This window comes from Rhyacophila brunnea, unplaced genomic scaffold, assembly GCF_057557595.1.
Source record: "Rhyacophila brunnea isolate RB1 unplaced genomic scaffold, BYU_Rbru_1.0 scaffold_7, whole genome shotgun sequence".
In the NCBI taxonomy this organism is placed as follows: domain Eukaryota; kingdom Metazoa; phylum Arthropoda; class Insecta; order Trichoptera; family Rhyacophilidae; genus Rhyacophila; species Rhyacophila brunnea.
Window position 1 is genome coordinate 37,588,584 of NW_028233339.1, and position 21,023 is coordinate 37,609,606.

At 31.3% G+C, this 21,023-nt stretch overlaps 1 protein-coding gene across 1 annotated transcript; it reads right to left on the reverse strand.

Annotated features, from left to right (window-relative positions):
- Positions 1-4,520: 4,520 nt before the first annotated feature.
- On the reverse strand, positions 4,521-20,134 carry LOC147064823 (leukocyte surface antigen CD53-like). The gene is made up of 6 exons (XM_085957742.1): positions 19,814-20,134; positions 15,344-15,526; positions 11,764-11,934; positions 9,331-9,498; positions 9,120-9,179; positions 4,521-5,935 (listed from the first exon to the last, which is right to left on the reverse strand). Exons 1-6 carry the CDS (start codon positions 20,000-20,002, stop codon positions 5,876-5,878), a joined length of 831 nt encoding a protein of 276 aa, XP_085813868.1. The 5' UTR covers positions 20,003-20,134; the 3' UTR covers positions 4,521-5,875.
- Positions 20,135-21,023: the final 889 nt, after the last annotated feature.

Here is a 21,023-nt window from a genome sequence, read left to right on the forward strand (position 1 = left end):
GGGTACGTATGATCTCGGCCATATCAATAAAATCCACGTGTAAACACGTATGGACTTCTGAGAAAATAAAGTAGGTATTGTTTTAATTACATACTAACTGACATCACGGATAATTTTTAATCAACTATTTTTTACTTAGAATTCTAAAAAAAATGTGAATTTGTCACATATTTGGTACATAGCTTTCTTTATTATTACATTATTTTTATGGTTATGTCTATTATTATAATTTAGTTTATTAAGTTTTCAAATTTTCACCGCTTAGATTTTTGATTAAGTCATAGTTTTAATATTTTTTATATCTATTTTAAAAAACATCGATTTTTATAAAAAATATTAATGTGTATAACTTGAAATCCTTTATATATATATGAAATCTTATTTAGGTATGGTCCCAATATTTAAGCTCGATTTGATATAAGTTACTCCACACCCGTTAGGTATTACAGCTCCCTGATAAATATACTCAATTTTGCCTATTGGCCCGCAGAGCCTAAGACGTTTACAATTAGGCCCTGCACAAATAAACCTATGCCGACCCTTGAATAGAGTAATAATATAAATATACATTAATACGTGAAGTTATATAGTAGCTTTGTTTTTACATATTATATTTCAATTAATTAGAATTATTTTTGTAAATTCTCCGTGTTCCTCTCTCACATGGGCAGTTTTATTATACAGTTTCAGTCTCAGTAACCTTAGTTAAAGCACACTTAAGTGCGTCTCGGGCATCTGCTCCTGAGACATTCCCAGGCATAAACAACCTGCTGATGCTTCACACCCAAACATAGGGGCTCGTGATACGCTTGATTGAGACCGAGCGTGGTGCGGGGCGAGTTGGTTTGGAGGGAACTATTAGGTAGTATATTAATATGTATAGGAAACATTAATTGATCTAAAAGATCCGTGAAACAAGTTCGTATTTGGTTGCTATTGATTTTTCGGACATTTTTTCAGTGTGTAGTGTATATTATGATAATGTGTAATTTTTTTGAAAATAGAACATGTAACATTCATTGACATTGTGCATCTGAATGTTGACAGTAAACATCGATTACGGCCAATCCTCGGGGGTTTGTTGTGGTCTCCGTTGGCATGGTTAGAGAGGGCAACACTGCGTCAATGCTCGCCACGCCATACAATCTCCCAATCTAGAAAGACACCCTCATTTGTTTACAGAGCACTCAACTGTTTTCAATATCGATTGATTTCGTCATAATTTTTGTTAATAAAATCCTGCTGACTAACGCATGATACGTCTGACATTAGATAGGTACTTATTTGAATTTTTTAAATTCGTAACAATAGAATTTAGTGATTTTCATTGTCTACTAGCAGAGACAGCTGTCTCTGTAACTAGAGTTGGCTATTTCCCGAGAAAATCTCAATCTCGAGATTCGGGATTTCCAGAAAAGAATTCTCGAGATATCGGGAAATGTAAAAAAAGCTGTAAAAATCCTAAAATCAGTGTAAGAACAGACAAATTCCAAAAAAATATGATTTTTTTTATTTATGTAAGAAGACAGACAAAATAGAAGTAGGAAAACAAAAATAATTCAAAACATTACTTACTAAAACGGAATTTCAAAAAACACAGACTCAATTGCTGCGTCTGACAATCGCGTACGCTTTTGAGACACAAAATTCCCTGATGTTGCAAAAATTGCGCACATTTTGAGTCGACGTTGGCTTAATAATTGTGTTAAATGCCCCGATCAGTCTTTGAACGTTTTGTGTTTACTGTCCACTTTTTTCATATAGAAAATCGTTTTTTCAATTAATATTTGATAATAAAGAAATCTCGAATCCCGAGAAAAGATTCTCAAGATTCGGGATTTCCCGAAATGTTAATAATTTCAATTCTCGAGATTTGGGATGGAAAATCTCGAAAAATTCTCGAGAATTCCCGTCGGGAAATTCCCGAAACCCAACTCTATCTGTAACTGACAATCGCCAATTATTCAATATAACAGCTTGGCAAGGCCTTTATTCAGTAGTGGATCCAGACTACCGATCATGACAATGAATTGTGATATACCTTTTAAATATTTTCAGGTAATATGAAAAGATTACCTTTCACATATTTTTCATATAATAATGAGGATAATCTTCTTTTTCGGATATTTGGATTAATGCAGTAAAAAATATAAATACATTTTATTTTATCGACGAAGCATGCATCCAATAGAGACAACAGGCTGGTAGAGCCTCAATGACATTGAGCTACTTTACAAGCTGCTTGTTGGCGAATTTAAAAGCGGGCTAGTCAGCTAGAGTCTGTCTTCTATAAGCTGGCGTGCCGGTTGCCCCCCCGCTTCAGGATCCATCTCGTTCCCTCCCATTGAAAATTTGCGACAGTTGAACGCGATGGCACAATGCTGTCCGTGTGACGTGAACGCCAGTTTATAGAATACAGTCTCTAGTATGATTGTGATGTTGACACACAAAACTTTCCACTCGCTCAGAAGCCAATAAGCTAGCGAGTTGAAATCGTCATTTTTGGTACTATTTTGACAGGACGTATTGAGTAGTTCGTTTTTTTACCGGGAGGTCGCTACTATCGCTCTACTGCGCAGACGCAGTAGGCCCACACGCCTTTAGAGGACTTGCCTCTATGTAGACGTAGCTTCCATATAAATTAACTCAAGGAATGGTATTATATTATAATATATACTTATACTGATTGTAAATATGTAATATAATTTTATTTTCGTCATTATTAATCACTATAAATGATTACTAAGAATACCTAGAAGAACACAGGCCACGAAATGGTACCGGTTCATGGAATTCACAAAATTATCGCTCCGTTCCGTGGAAAAAATAATTTGAACCTCTGAAGTAGACAAATTCAATATCAAAAATCTAGCATACTTTATAATATTTAAATACATATACATACAAATAAATAAGTGGCTATGTTTTTTTCTTCCTTGATGCCTTTATGGATATCTCGCATTTACTATCGAGGTTTCTTTAGGGACTTTGGCACGATGGTCGTCAAATGAAAATTGTGCCAGCTGAGAAATATATATATTTTTTTTCCGACCATGTCCGATCCTAATAAGATCATATGGGCCTCCACAGGGTAGAGGTTTGTATTAACAGATTTTGTTTTTTTTTTTACGAGAAATGGATGTCAGCCACTTGCCAACCTATTAGGTCCATACCCAGACTCACACACAAATTGAAAAACAATATGTGTACTTGCCAGACCCAGGATTCGAACCTGAGACCTACAGCGTGATAATCCATGAAAGCTGAGAAATATGCCTTATTGAAAACCATTCGTCTACTCGCATCGAGTATTGCTAACTTGAATTCGGCAATAAATAAATCGCAGTTCTCAGTTCCCAATGAATACGACAAAATATTCATCAGAATCACCTCACCCCCTTGCGCTACAAATTAGCTATGTTAATATTTTCGGAAATATATCGAGCGCTCCGGGTTCGTAAAATTGTCCATTTCGAGCGCTGGAAGATTGTTTTATTACATAGGCGGGGATGTTTAATTTAAAACGTTCGTTTAATAACCAGATTAAGTAGGTAACATTTATTTTATTTTTTCATAACGTCACTGTTCTGGCAGAAAACACTAATTCGGAAATATGACATATCGAGTTAGTACCAAAATGTTCCTTATTTCAAACTTTACCGTCTGGAAACCTTCTTAATAAATAAACAGTCTTTATTTTAAAGTCACCCTTTTTACGATTACTTAATAAACTCACATGATAGACCATTATTTCACACATTTTAACAACTTCAAAGTCAAATTACTCAAAACTAGTATTCTCCAGTTAGTGTGTTCTGCCAGAACAGAGACGATTAATTTGACATTATTTGACGTAAAATATTTTACAGGAATACTTAAAAGGGGGAGACGCATGCCAGCAGAGAACCTAGCGGAAATATACGAAGCTTGCAATTTGAGATTTTTTTTTTGATAATTTACAATTTCAACTGTATTATTTAATAAATATGTATTCGAAAATATTAAAAAGATTTTTTTTTTTTTTTTAAATTTAAAGATAAACTTACAATTGTAAAAAAATGTAATAAAATGTGAATTCGTTGCAGGGTCAAATCTTATTATTGCATTATATTTTATGATCATAATTATCATTAAAATTTAGTTTATTAAGTTTTAGATTTTATGTGGTGTAGATTTTTGACTAATTCATCGTTTTAATATTTTTTATATATATTTTAAAAAACATCGATTTTTATAAAAATATAAATGTGTATAACTTGAAATCGTTTTTATTTATATCAACTCAAGCTTCAATATTGTGACCATGCCTAAAATAAATTTTGATATAAATAAAAAGGATTTCAAGTTATACACATTTATATTTTTTTTAAATCGATGTTTTTTAAAATATATATAAAAAAATATTAAAACGATGAATTAGTCAAAAATCTCTACCACATAAAATCTAAAACTTAATAAACTAAATTTTAATAATAAATATGGCCATAAAATATAATGTAATAATAAGATTTGACCCTGCAACGAATTCACATTTTATTACATTTTTTTACAATTGCCAGTTTATCTTTAAATTAAAAAAAAAAATAAAAATATTTTTAGTGTTTTCAGATACATATTTATTAATTACTACAGTTGAAATTGTAAATTATCAAAAAAAATCTCAAATTGAAAGCTTCATATTTTTCCGTTAGGTGCCTCTTTTCGCCTCTGATAGTATAAGCATCCCCCTTAAGTTAATAACAAAAATGTAAGCAGAACATAACCATTAAATTTCTAATAACAATAGGGGCAAGTCGTGTACCTTGGGATGACTTTGAAACTATTGGAAAATTTAACCTAAATATATGTACCTACGTGCATAATATGTTAAGTTTGTCCCTTAGCATAACCAAATATGTGTCAAATGAATTATAAAACGTGTCTCACTTTCACCTTTAATATTTAATGAGTTGTAAAGTATGTTCTAACATTGTTTCTGACATGTTTTACAAACATCAAATGAGGATTTAAATTAAATACTTGTGGCTAATAAATTAGGTTTTTTCGCTCTAATGGTATTTTAAACAATTTATATCCATAAAACGGTAAGATACGATAGTAGGAATTTTGTGAAAATCTTTTTATGGGATACCATACATAGGTACATATGAAAAGAATATACATTGTTTTGAAAAACCACATAAACTTACCTATTAGAAAAAAAATCTATCGATTTCTAGATGCTGCGAATTAATCCTAATACGAAAAACATTTAATTAATCCCATATGTAAGGACGTCATTAATAAATTTGACCTGACACCACCTGTAGTCATGTTAGTAGAACTTTTTTTCGATTTTAGAGATTAGTTTAATGATTTCTCAAGATCTCGAGGATTCGGAAATGACAAAAAATATTAAAACGTACACGGCTTGCCCCATAAGGTACAATTGTTACTTATATACTATTATTTATATTACTTTAGGGAAAAGATAACACATGCCATTTGTGAGATGCACAATTAAATCTCTTTTACCAAAATATTATAACAGATGAAAATAAAATGGGAACATACTTCATATGTATTTCACAATACTTTTTGTAACATTCCTAAGACTTAAAATTATTTATTTTGAGTAAAAGAGATTCATTAAAATCGATATAAAAATATCGGTTCTTGTCTGTTTAGTGATTAGTCATTAGTGGAATGCAGCGGCAAACAAATTTAGTGATCCCATCTGGCTTCCATTAAACAGACTTGTGCCAAAATAATTACTTTATAATAATTGCTATAATATTTTATAATGATATAAAATGAAGTTGACGTTAACACCCCCCCCCCTAATGAATATGTATAATTAAAATAATATCAATGTTAGGAGTTCTTCAAAACATCTTCATCTTCTGATTTTCTGGGATAGAATTGCCATTATACGTAAAAGCAGTATCATGATTACCTGTAAAGAAAAAAAAATAGTTCAATGTGTTTATATTAAGTAAGTCAAATAATAATAATTATAACACTAATGATGTCGCTTTGTTTTAATATTCATTGGAAGTTCGCCGAAACTTTTACACTAATATGACCTAATTATATGTTATAAAATGAATAACTATGTGTCTGAAAACTTTATAGTAATTAAAATTCTATTGATTTTGTTTAGGCAGATAGGTACGTATATAATTATTTTGTAAAGTGAATGTAATAAGCAGCGACGATTTTCTTTGACACCATCGATTCGTCAGATGATTGAAAAAAGGGACCCCGAAACAGTTCAGGCCAGTCATACAATAATAAAAATATACCAAAATCATATGTTATTTTAATGACATTGTCAATCAGTCAATGTGTCGGGCATCTACGTCACGAAATGCGTCACTGGTAGAGGTGAATTTAATATTTAAGACGGTCAATAACACCAACATAATATTTGTTATCCGATAGAATTTGCTTCATATGGCCACCCATTGACCGATATAAATAGTCAGTAGGCATTATTAGTTATTTAATTAAATTTTATTGTAGATAATTATATTATAATTATATTATAATCTTTTAGTTTAAACTACTTATTATTTTTGAGCACAAAAAGCTACACAAAACCGTCTTATAAATTTGTACTGAGTCTAATAAGTAGATATATAAATTATCTAGTAAAAGGATGACAAGATGCGATGCAATGATGACGTCGAAGAAAATCGCTAAGTACGACGGCGATTTTCTTCGACGCAGATGACGCAATCGACTCGCTATACAATTTAAAAAGGGGCTACGAAATAGTTACACAATTATGAAAAACGCTCACGATAGCTGAGCGGCTTACGCGTTAGCTTATAATGTCGTGGGACCCAGGTACGATTTTTGGTCTGACAAATACACATATTGTTTTTCAATTTGTGTTTGGAGCCAGAGTATGGACCTAAGGTAGAGTGGCTAACATCCATTTCTCGTAATAGAAATCAAATATATTGTGGAGACCCATATGATCTAATTAGGATTAGATATGGTATGGTCATGGTCAAATTATACTAAAATCTTAAAAAGATAATGTATATCTCACGAATTATATATGAAATGTTATCCAAAACATAAAATCCCTGCAACTGACACTTTAACACTTGTATGTACTCAATAATACAAACCACTAATATTATCATGTGTCATCTTCAATAATCATTATTTTTAGGTAAGTATAGAATGTGATTCTAGAAATATAACTATTATAAGCGATAACTTGATATTTTACTAGGTACGTACGTAGTAGGATTATGGGTTTTATTTTATTTTTTTATTGTGGATGGCCTTGAAATCAGTCAGTACATAGGGCACCCACGTCTCTAAACCCACCACTTGCTTCAAATAAACAATAATTACAAGACCTTTATAATGGAGTTAGACCGTATAACAGGGATGGCGAACCTTTTTACGGAAGCGTGCCAAAATTTCCCAAATAATATTTTTCAACTGTCCGACGTGCCAAACAGTTTTTATTATGGCGATTTTTTCTTAAGTTTTCTAGAAAAATAGTTAAGAATCCTATTAAAAAAGTTTAAAAATTACAATTGAGTTATTGATATTCTATCTTTCACCGTATTACCTAACCGAAAAAAAAATCTTTTTATTAAACGGTACATGTTCAAACAGGCGCATCAACATCATTTTACTCCCTACTTCAATTATAGTTTGTCAATTTATGGGTACGGCCGTTTGTTGTAGCCTAACCACTGTGGAATGCCAAAAGAAATGGCGTATTTCAACAAAACACTACCTTGTTCTTAGGTCAATAATTATTATAAAGCATTATTCATAGGATGTTTATCACACTTGAATGGTCAAAGACATAGCTTATAATTAGTATCTTTAGAATTATCTTCAAATGTGTTAATCTTGCCCATTTTTTGAATAATAAAATGCCTAACTCTTGTCAAATTTGGGATCAAAGAGATTATCAATATATTTTTTTATCGTAGATATTTTACTAAAATTATCACGTCATAAATTATACTAATTGTTTTATAAATGCGTTTAAAAATTAATAAATGTAAAAAATCTTAACACCACTGCACAGTTATGTACCGAAATATGACTATATTCTAAAACATTAGAGCGAGAGGTTTAAAAGAATACTATTTTATATAATAAAAATACTTTATACAGTCATGAAATGTTTAAAATAAATATAAAGGATAATAAGGTTTCAAAATTATACAAATAGATTATCTACAACGTTTAAGGTATGACCAGGATTGAAAATAGAAAAAAACTCCATTTTGACCCACGCTGAGCATATCCGCCCTTAAGTATATATTTATTTGTAAAACTTTTTAATAAAAAAAACATTTTTTATATAATATGTATAACATAGTAATATTTCTTTTCTATTCAAAATGAAACTTTAGCGTGCCACTGGTGGCACGCGTGCCATTGGTTCGCCATCCCTGCCGTATAACCTTCGATTGAAATTATTACAAATTATATTGAATATCCATAATTTGAAAACATCTCATGCATATAATATACACACTAGAAAAAATCACTTTGTAGAAAAAAATACGACACAAAATTTTCAAATTACTGAAATCTTGTGTCCTTATTCGTTGAATAAAAAAAATAGTTTAAAAAGAAACAAATTTTATTTACTTATAAAAAAAATTAAATGTTGGTCGTCACAAGCACAAGGCAGCTTCAATAGTTAATTTCAAGTTGAAAACAATTTTATTTCACGGAAAATTAAAAAATCCAACTTGTAATAATGTATCGTTACGGTGGTTACAACTTACTAAGCTTCGTATTCTGACACTAGATGCCACTATCTAGAAGAATAACAGTCAGGGAAATTCTAATATTATTAGAGTAAAATAATTGTTCATAATATCCAGTTGAAATGTATTTTTTATTTTAATAAAATGATTTATATAGACAATAAAAATATACCTATCTTGAAATTGTTTCAATCGAACTTCAGCATAGTAACAAGACAAGTAGTGCCACAATTATTCCGTAATAGTTGCTAAATGTCCCTAGTATGTAAGTACTCGTATCATTTCATAATAATTATGTACTTCCAATAATTTCGATGACGAGATTTTATTATTTGATTTACCTAGTGTTATGTTTATATTAAAAATATATATATTTACCTCCAGCAACACTAGAATACCCAATATACTAAAGATGACGTCAATTCCAAGCTGAGGAACCTGGAACACACGAACAACATTAGTCGATTGATTCAAACAGTATAATATAATAATATTATTATCAAATAAAATAATTTTAGTTTTTTTATGCCTTCGCAAATTAAATTATGTTTAACGACATCTGTTTGAAATACGTCAAAGTTGTTTATACCTCTTGGAGTTTATACAAGCAGGGAGTTTCATATATATTATTATCAATCCAATCTTGAAATGTACATTGCAATTTCTCTCTAGATGCCACTGGAAAACATGAAGACGGTGTATAGTTCGTCTGGGTTTTCAACCAATCGTCATGTCCATTTACTCCGCAACATTTCAACTGAAAATATAAGAAACGAAATTTTCTATAATTCGATGTAAATAGTAATTACTTCGAATTAATAATAATTGTACGGAAATTAAAATTTTAAGGACTTTAAGGACTATGAAATCTTCCCTCTGATTTCCTTACTAGTGCTGCAACGGTGCAATGATACACTAAACTAAATCTACCAGCAGGTCTATTCTATACACAAGGCGATTATCGACCGCTAAAGTGATAAGATAAGTAATAGTATTTATTACATATTTGTATTGAGATATTATAATTGTTAAAATAAGTTAGCCGTCTAAACAGTCAAAACTGTCTATCTCGATCTAAATTTTATCACAGCCAAGAGAGGTGCTGTTTAAATATAGCACTTATTGCAAGAATTATAACCAACTTATTGTAATTGTTACAATTAGTGCTAATACTTTGATGCAAACCTACCTTAGTAGTAAGCCGTCGTATTTATCACTTTATCACTTTAGCTGTCGATAAGAATAGAATAGAATAGACCCACAGTGGTAGGTACCTATACGTTTTATAATTTTGCACTTTTTTTGCACTTTTTTTGCACTTTCTACACTGATACGCCTCTTTGTTTGATTACCTCGTATAAAATTAAATCAAATGATATTCACTTGTATTAATATATGGAGCAATAAGAAAATAAATATATATATTATAATATATAATAAAAATGTTTTCAACCATATTCGTCCTAGAGCCGGAGTGCAAAGTTATTAAGTAGCAACTCTATCTACTGATATAATGATACACTTTATTGAAGACTTATTTTCAAAGATAAAGTTACTAATTACTAGAACCCTTATAGAATGTGCGTTTGTTAAGGGCGTTAAGGCGAATGCTCTGCCTACTAGAGACACCTAGCGGAAAAATAGGAAGCTTACAATTTTAGATAATTTATTTTCAGTATTGACGTCTTTTTAATCAAATACCTTTTTAAAAACTTTAAAAACAAAATAATATTTTTGAAGTCAAAGATAAATTATTTACAATTAAAAAATAAAACCATATAAAATCCCACCATATTATTACATTATGTTGATTATATTATGTTGTGTCAAAAATAAGCCGGTCGCACATACAAACTTGTTTCGAATGCAACATGTCGAATTGGTCGATCTGATTTTGTTCATCTTTTATATAACACATAGCGTCGGTGTGACATTTTTGGTAGAAAAGTCTGCTTATAGCGTGAAACAAATATCACTTGTCATGGGCTGCAGTTAGAATAGCAAAATGTTTTATCGCTCATGTGGAAAAGCTGATTTTGAATTATTTTCGGTTAGCCGCGTGACCGTCTCGGCATGGTCTCGCCTGTCCGCGCGGAAGAGAGTTCCTACATTGCCAACGGTTTTCATTGTCCCAGTCGAGACTTTTCGTATATGCGACCGCGCTAAGTCTTCTGTAAACTAATTGAACAGAACTCACATTTGAAATGTTTGATATATATATTATATAAGTTTTTATATATAAGTGTTTTTTGAAACATCCTATTTAAGTTATTTATTATTACCACGTTTTTATTACTATTAGCTCGTATTCTTGTTTGTCCAGTACAAATTTTTTATTGTCTGTCCAAGATTTGTATTGGACGATTGAAGATTTTTAACTAACTTCCCGACTAGCTAGACATTTGAAACTTTTAGAATATATCAGAACACGTCGACAATGTATTATTTTAATACTTTTAGCCATCTTTAAGCAGAATTGAAATCATTTTCAGTTAATTCTGTTTTGTATGGAAAGTTATTTCGGACAAAAATTCGTAAAAAGTAAAACACTATTATTGGTTGCTGAGGGGGTCCCAGCAACTAAATTATTTATATATACGTGCGTTACTATGGAAATCAATATGAAATGTCATTTTGACATTTCATTATTCTATATTTTATTCAGTATTTCTATCAAGTACAAAAAAAAAGTATTTATTAATACATAGTATTGTCAAGTTTATATGATTCAACAGAAAATTTTAAAACGTGGTATATAAAAAGTTCTTTTTATCTTGTAATTATTTTATGCATTTATGCATCATTATTTGCATCAATAGTCCTAATAAAATATGATTTATACATTTATCTGCAGGTTTTTTTTTTTAATTTATCTGATAGTTCTGTATTCTGCTGACGCCTATGTTCAATTGTAAGTGTCGAAATTCCAGCGCAATATGCAACAGGGAACTCCTGTTCTGTGATATGTCACTAATACCTATCATATTTAACCGTAAAGTGAAGATTTAGTCATGCCACTTACCGTCATTTGGAGTATATCAACACTGATCTTCAGGTATGAGTTATTTCCATATGAGTGCATAGCATATGTTAATGATTCTTCGACATGATTTGCGGCGTCGTCCAGATAGAGGAAACCAGCGATTACGAATCTCGCTTCCAAAATGATTATCGCCACCAGAGAAATTGCAAACTGAAAGAAAACACTTAAAATATTTATGTATTCTTATGGCAGCAAATATTATGTCAGTCAACATGACCGGCCCGTGAGCAGAGCTAGCCGGGTACCGCACAGAGCGCCAAAGTTTACGGGGCACAAATTTTGAAAGAGATAGATAAATACCTACATAATATATTTTTACACAAATAAGGCGCAATAAAATAATCAAAAACCTATCAGTCCCCAATTCAATGATAGCAATAAATATTTCAGGAATAATTGGTTGGTGTATAGTTGTTTTTTTCAACAGTATTTTATTTTAAAATTAACTGATACGCCCCTTTTTGTAATAAATATTTGAAAAATAAAATTGGATATAGGTATTAAAAAAATCTAATATTACCTATACAGTTTCTTGGAAATCGTTGATTCTTAGAAAGTATAGATCATCACATAATATTATGTACGTGTTTTTGTTATGCCATACACACTCTCGCTGAGACTTCCCGAGCGCGAGAGTGTAGTAGGCGCGATTGCCTCCTCTCATGTACCAAAATAGTATCAAGGAAAGTCTCGCCGAGCGATTCGGCGAACCTGAGAGTGTGACTGGAATTAGATTTTGACCATAATATTATATCACATGTATAATCGGGTTTTGTTATTAGACGTCTCAAATCATTGGATCTGGACATAGTGGAACCAGGGGATGCAAAAATAATCGGATGTGGGTTACCTTCTGCGTGACGCCGTAACAAGGTTTAATTATCGAGTGTGGAGAAATATAGGATAGACTTAAACATGCGTTAAAGAATAATTTTATTATGTTCAATAGTTAAGTCTGTCTCATTATATGCATTTAACGGGCATTCAATATTGGGCATATAATATTTAAGGGATGCATTTTCTAGAGTTTTATGGTCTGACTGATCTTTTTGTCAAGTCTATCGAATTTTACGCTTCGATAGTATGTTTATAAGAATAGAATTCCACTAAATTATTCCACTATTAAAAAGGTTAATAATATTACAGATCAAACAACTTGTAAAGAACTCGGTGACATTTCTGACAGATTTGAGTTTTTCAAACAATAACATGAATTATCGAAGACACCATTCGAGAAGCGCCTCTATTTCGAAACAAAAGAGATGCAATTTTTGTATGGTTTCTTTTTTTAATCGATCGATATCACTGGATCTATAATTATATGTAATTGTAATGGAATGGATCTTCCAGGTAGCAGTGCTAATAGAAGAAAAGTACAGTACCTATTACATAATTGTATATAACAAATATTGGGGGTTCGAATACTGATGGTTGTATGTTATATGATAACATTGATAACTTTCATGACGTGAACATTATCATTGTTTATTTATTTTACATTATGTATTTGTGTCACGAATAATTATGTTATGACAACTCCCTTATCGAATAACCAGTTAATCGACATACCTACATAATATGGTGGTGATTACCCGATATATTATTTCATTGTTTAATTCAATTAAAATATAACAATATAATGTCCCCATTTTAAATGTTCTGATCTTATCAATATTACATACAATTTACTCCATAAATACAAGTTACCAGGCGAGTATGTATGTCTATAATATAAGATGTATGTATAGTATTTGGTACCACAATATTCTTCAACCTCAATAGGGTGCGGGATAAAAGATGCTTGTTCTATTTTTGCACCCAAAATTATAAATACAGCTTAATTGAATAATCGATTATTGAATTTAAATAATATATTCGGTTATAAAGAGAATCGAGAAATTTTACATGTCTAATTATGACTATATATTATTGTATTACGATTGACAAAGATTATATTATTACATTATGTGTTTTTATATTATTTTTAAATATCTATATGTATACTAATATAAAGTGTATGGGAACCATGACTTATAATAATACCTATGTGTTTATAGATGTTATTGACTTTCTATTCGACGCAACGTGTGAACAATAATGTCTATAACTCATGATAATTATAATATCTGCCCATACAGATTTTAGTCTATCGTAAATAGATACACACCATTGTGGATGAAACATGAGCTCTACTTATAATGAAATAAGGATCATTATTGAAAATTTGCATTTATGTATTTATGGCATCTGTAAGTGTCCACACGCCAAATATTTATAGTAGGTATGTTGTAGAAAAACTGAGCTTTATTTGATTGAAAAATACGATGTGGAAATGGACTGTCTTCCGAAGAGCAGCGCTCGAAATGGAAAATTTTACGAACTGAAGTATTCGATAATTTAACGAAAATATTAACTACTAGCTGAAGTACCCGGCTTCGCACAGGGTCGCTTCGTGGATACATTTATCTTAGATATATAAAAAATAACAAAAAGTTATTATCTTTTTAATATTAAAATATCTGTGCAATACAATATGGCAATATGAAAGTAATTCTAATAGGAGTAAAGGTCAAACAAAAGAACACTAAATTTAAATCGAATCTAAAATATGCATACGTTATTAATAGTATTAATATGTAGAAAAAAATTCAAAATTGGATGGAACAAACAAACAGCAAACTTTGTATTTTGTATAATACTGATTTAGAAACTTTCGCAGGTGTGGGCACAACAACTGACAAAAGTTTCATCGCAATCGGATGAATGGTATAGGAACTCATACGAATAGAAGAAGATGATTTTCTAATTCAGAAATCTTCGCGGGGGTGCGCTCGACAACTCACCAAAGTTTCATTGCGATCGGATGAATGGTATAGGAACGCATACGAATAGAAGGAGAAGAAGATGGTTATACTAATTCAGAAACCTTCGCAGGCATGCGCACAACAACTGGTCAAATCATCGCAATCGTATGAATGGTATAAGAACACATACGAATAGAAGAAAAAGAAGAAGAAAATGGTTGTATCAGTTCAGAAACCTTTGACGCTGCGAGGTTAGTCCAAAAAGAACGCCTTCAGAAAAATACAACTTATGGTTTTTCAAATGCTTGTGTTAGGTATAGTTTTAATAAATTCGGGATTCAGTTATGAATGCCTCTGAAAGATACTGTAGGTAAAAAACTGTACTTAAGTCATTTTGGTCAAAATCGGACACACATAAAACTAATATTGTAGTAGGTAGATACCTACTAATAAAATAGTGCCGGGTAATTATTTTTTTAATCATAATCGACTTCTACTATAAACATTGTTTTGATGGTTAGGTATCTTCGAACAATTTTCTGCTGAACAATTATTGAAAAACCGCCATTGCAGTTGTTGTGTCATTCGGTGCCCTTTCTTAGTTCCGCCTCTATGCAACGCATAACGCATAACCTGCCTACCCCCACAGGACGTCACCGTTTCATAACACAAACTCGCTCTGATGTACCGGCATACAGATAAATATTGTAATGTTATATGAATTCAAATATAGTAAGTAGTTATTATTTTATTACCCAGAGATAGTATTTTTTGGCAATTGCAATGTAGTAACCAAAAAGTGTGGCACTTATCAGGATGCAGCTCATCACGATGAGGGTAAGCCCTGGCGACTGAATGTAGATCTGAAGGAACGGATCATAGTAGTTCCAGTACGTCTCTAAATTTGTGATAATTATAATGAGGGCTGAGGTCACAACCTGGAATGGAGAAAATATAAATCAAAACGATAATAAATGTAACCGAATGGAACCTGTCACGTTTCCATATACATATTCAATAGTAGTCAATCCAAATTCATCATCGTTCATTGACAAATGGATTCTATCATGGGCCCCACATCCTGAAGCGGCCCCCCAGGCCAGGATCTTTGGCGGGCCCACCTACCTATCGCTGAGGTTAAGGGCAGTGTTCTGCTCTGAAATAGTGTTTCCTAAATTATACACGAGAGTTATTATTTAAGGGGGGACATGCTCGTCGAAGGTCAAAATTGAGTTTTTATTGTATTTTCAAACCATGATCCTGGACACTCCTTAAACGTTGTAGATAATCTATTTATATAATTTTGAAGCCTATTATTTTTTATAGTTATTTTACACATTCGATGACTGCATAAAGTATTTTTGTTACATAAAATAGTATTCTTTTAAACCTCTCGCTCTAATGTTTTAGAATATAGTCATATTTCGGTACATAACTGTGCAGTGGTGTTAAGATTTTTTACATTTATTATTTTTTAAACGCATTTATAAAACCATAAGTATAATTTATTACGAGATAATTTTTGTAAAATATTCACGATAAAAAATTATATTGATAATCTCTGTGATCCCAAATTTGACAAGAATTAGGCATTTTATTATTCAAAAAATCGGCAAGATTAACACATTTGAAGATAATTCTAAAGATACTTATTAAAAGCTATGTCTTTGACCATTCAAGTGTAATAAACATTTTATGAATAATGATTGCTTTATAATAATTATTGACCTAAGAATAAGGTAGTTTTTTTTAAAAATACGCCATTTCTTTTGGCATTCCCCAGTGGTTAAGCTACAACATACGGCCGTAGCCATAAATTGACAAACTATAATTAAAGTAGGGAGTAAAATTATCTTAACGCGCGTGTTTGAACATGTACCTAACCGAATTTTTTTTTATTTTTTTTTAAACGGTACATGTTCAAACACGCGCGTCAATTTAATTTTACTCCCTACTTCAATTATAGTTTGTCAATTTATGGCTACGGCCGTATGTTGTAGCTTAACCACTGGGGAATGACAAAAGAAATGGCGTATTTCAAAAAAACACTACCTTATTCTTAGGTCAATAATTATTATAAAGCAATCATTATTCATAAGATGTTTACCACACTTGAATGGTCAAAGACATAGCTTATAATAAGTATCTTTAGAATCATCTTCAAATGTGTTAATCTTGCCGATTTTTTGAATAATAAAATGCATTATTCTTGTCAAATTTGGGATCACAGAGATTATCAATATAATTTTTTATCGTGAATATTTTACAAAAATTATCTCGTAATAAATTATACTAATGGTTTTATAAATGCGTTTAAAAAATAATAAATGTAAAAAATTTTAACACCACTGCACAATTATGTACCGAAATATGACTATATTCTAAAACATTAGAGCGAGATGTTTAAAAGAATACCATTTTATGTAACAAAAATACTTTATGCAGTCATCAAATGTTTAAAATAACTATAAAGGATAATAAGGCTTCAAAATTATATAAATAAATTATCTACAACGTTTAAGGAGTGTCCAGGATCATGGTTTGAAAATACAATAAAAACTCAATTTTGACCTTCGACGAGCATGTCCCCCCTTAATCATCAGATAGGTATCACATCAAATAATTGCAACGCACAACCACATATTTAAAAATTTTAATAAACCTGAAACAAAGTAGCGCCGCACGCGACTTTTTAAAAAAAAACTATTAGAGTAAATTTGTGATATGTGTTATGCCCGGGTCCCCAAGCTTTTTATAAACTATGCATTTGCAAACTGAAAACCTGTGGTTACATCTGTGTTAAACTTTTCGCGCCTCCCTTTGCAACACTCCGCGCCTCCCAGTTTGGAAATTGCTGCATTAGTGTTTGTTGCACAATAATTGTGCTGTAGGAAAAATGTATCTAACTATATTTAACATACATAATTTAAAAACATCTCATGCATATTATCCACTAGAAAAAAACACCGGACAGGATTTTCTAAAAAGGATTTTTTATTAGATGTTTTCAAATTATGTATATTCAATATATATAATGTTGCATTCTCAAATCTTGTGAATATTTCCGACCATGTACGATCCTAATAGGATCATATGGGCCTCCATAGAGTAGAGGTTTGTATTAACAGATTTTGTTTTTTACGAGAAATGGATGTCAGCCACTTGCTCAACCTATTAGGTCCATACCCTGACTCACACACAAATTGAAAAATAATATGTGTACTTGCCAGGCCCAGGATTCGAACCTGAGACCCACAGCGCGATAGTCCAACGCTTAAGCCGCGCGGCCATATACATAGTTTATTTAGCTGTATTTCTTATACTAGGTGTAATATGTTATTCTAAACCTATACGGTTGGTTGTTAATATTCACGTTTTATATTATGAATATTACGTAAATATGTTAAGAATATCGTAGAGCTACCATTCTGCAACAACACACAACTGACACAATCTAATTCTGCGCCACCCGCCATGACTAATTTATTTACAAAACTTGAGTAGATAATATGTCACAAATATTACGGGGTTTTGTCAACAGCATCCCTATTAAAAAAATGTCACCACGCGAAACTGGTTGATACTCGTACCTATATTTTTATCTTATAATGCACGTCAACGTGTTAAATAGGTTGATTATAGTTTTTATTATTTCACTTTCATTTATTATCTACATAAGAACTTACTTCCTCTTCTTCTTTCATATTTATTGTTATCAGTAATTAAGTAGTTTTTAATCTATGTCATGGCTACTATTTATATTTTTATAATCAACTAGCGAGTACCCAGCATGCGTTGCAATTCCACTCAAAGAAAGAAAGTGTTTGTGTTTTAATTCTGTTTATTAACGTGCTTTTGGATGAGTGTTGCCATCTTTTTCTATGTTGATTATAGTACCAAAGGGTAAAAATTATAGTATTTCTGAAAAAACTATAGTAAAGGAACATTTTTCGTCTCGAATCCTTCAAAATTATAGTATTTTTGGTATATTTACCTAAAATTATAGTATTTAACATTTTTCGCGGATTAAAAATTGTAGTATTGTACTATAATTATAATACGGTTGGCAACACTGTTTTGGATATACAATATTTTTTGTTTTTTCGTTCGAGTACGCACTGCTCAAGCCTGTTCGTCCGAAACTGATGATCAATGGGAAGCAACACCGAAAACCGCTATATGTTTTTAAAAATTTTATTTTTTTTAATTTTTAGATTTTTTTCAGAAACCGTCGCGGGCGTGCGCACAACAACTTACCAAAGTTTCATCGCAAGTATCATATTCAAAAATATATTCAATTATTGATTTGAGTTTTGTACTATCCTATTTGAGTAATGTTTTTGCGACTCAGTTTTCGCCTTACGGCATCTTCAGCCTCTACGGGCACTCACCAATGGCAAATACACACTGACAACGAAAATAGTTAATTATAGTTTATATAGCAATTTAATATTATAGGTTACTATTATTAAGGTATACAAATTTTTACCTCAGTAAAAATTTAGGTATAAAAACATATGAATAAAACCTGGGTCGCAAAAAATGACTCAGATAGAATACGTATGGAGGCATCCTATAGTATTATTTTTAAAAAAATCGGTGTGTGTTCGCGCTTTAGAAGTTATACTTCTTTTGCGTAACAAAAACAAAACTTGTGATAAACTAGATTCTTTGACTTGCTCTTAATTATCTTGTTAAATTACACACTCAAGAAAAAAGACCGCTTATTGGAACGCAGTTGGTTTATTTCTATACACTTCTATACAATTACTAAATTATATAATGGTTTCTCATTGTTTTTATTTTTTAAGTACCAACTAAAGTTTAATAGTTTGTTTACGTAAGGAATTGCAAATGGCCGACAATAATAAATTTGCTGCCTAGGCAACGGAACAATTCTAAGCTATTATAATATTATACTGAATACTCGTCACGATTGCAGTATCATACTGTGGCGTAAAGGTAGTGCGTTCGGCTGATAACCGAACAATCAGTGGTTCGAATCCAATCGAATGCCTTTTTTTCGTGTGAAAAAATAAATTATGTGTATGTAACACACGCCAAAAATACACTCTGATCTGATTTCCCAAACGCGCCAAAAGAAGTATAACTTCAAAAAACTATGTATTATTCGTGTACCTACCTTAGAATATTGGGATGTGATTTGGTAAACAACGGAAAACACAGTAAATTTTGAAATAAACACTGTTTAAAAAAATACCTACCAATATAAACGAATTGACGAAGAAAAGCAGATAGCCCCATTTTCTTAAATTTTCTTTATCAGCTGCGAACTGTCTAGAAATTCTGTCAGAATTAAACATATTGACATGATTGGAAGTGATATGGGGCCTGGGCAATTCCTCGATTATTTCAGGCATTGGAGCCTTCTCCGTAGGCACTGCTAATATCATTTTGATTAATTTTACTCTTACACGACTTCAGCAAAACAACTATCGTATTTGAAAGGAAAATTTTATTATCACCACATTTAAGAAGTATTTGAAATCAGACTGAAATAATACGTTAAGCAAGTGTAATGAATAAATAATTATTGCGACTGATTTGTTTTCATTAAACTTGTCATACCTACTATCTTAACCATAGATTGCAAACCTTTTTCTCCACAAGTTAGTTTATATTATATTCTTCGGTTACATGCAAATTGCACCTACGTAAACGATTTCACCGTAGTACAGTTCGCCATGAGCTTTCTATTGGAAAGAGATTCAATTGTATTAGATTCCATGTGAATATTAATTTAACTTTCATTGCCAACTTTGGCAAAATTCATGAATTCAAGAATAAAAACCTTACCTAACCTAACAAATAATCCAGTATATCGGCTATTTTAAAAATTTGTTTGCCGCTGGCTTCCTGTAAAACGGCAAGAACCGTATTACACTTAGACATGAATTAAATCTCAGTACCTTTACGATCCATTTAATATACGGCCATATATTTCCGATACAACATTTCACGGTGAAGTGTGATACGGCGAACTGCATACGTAGAAATTCCCGGACACGATATTCTTCACGTGCCAATAAAATATAATTACAAAAATATGATTTTCCCCCATTTTTCCTGTATCAATCAATGTAGGTCAGATTTAGATTCTGTAGCTTTAAGAAAGTTGATGATTCCGTAATCTCGAGAAAATAAATGTTAGTACTTTCCAAGCTCCTTTCAAACATTTTTTGTCATAACAACCTAATTCTGTGATCTCGTGATCACATTTTTTTTAAATTCCGGAATTGTAGCAATTATTAATTTAAATAGTAATTATTTTTTTAGCAAAACTTGTTTAAGGGGGAGAGGCACGCCAGCAGAGAACCTAGCGGAAAAATTCGAAGCTAGCAATTTGAGATTTTTTTTTGATAATTTACAATTTCAATTGTATTAATTAATTAATATGTACATGAAAACATTACA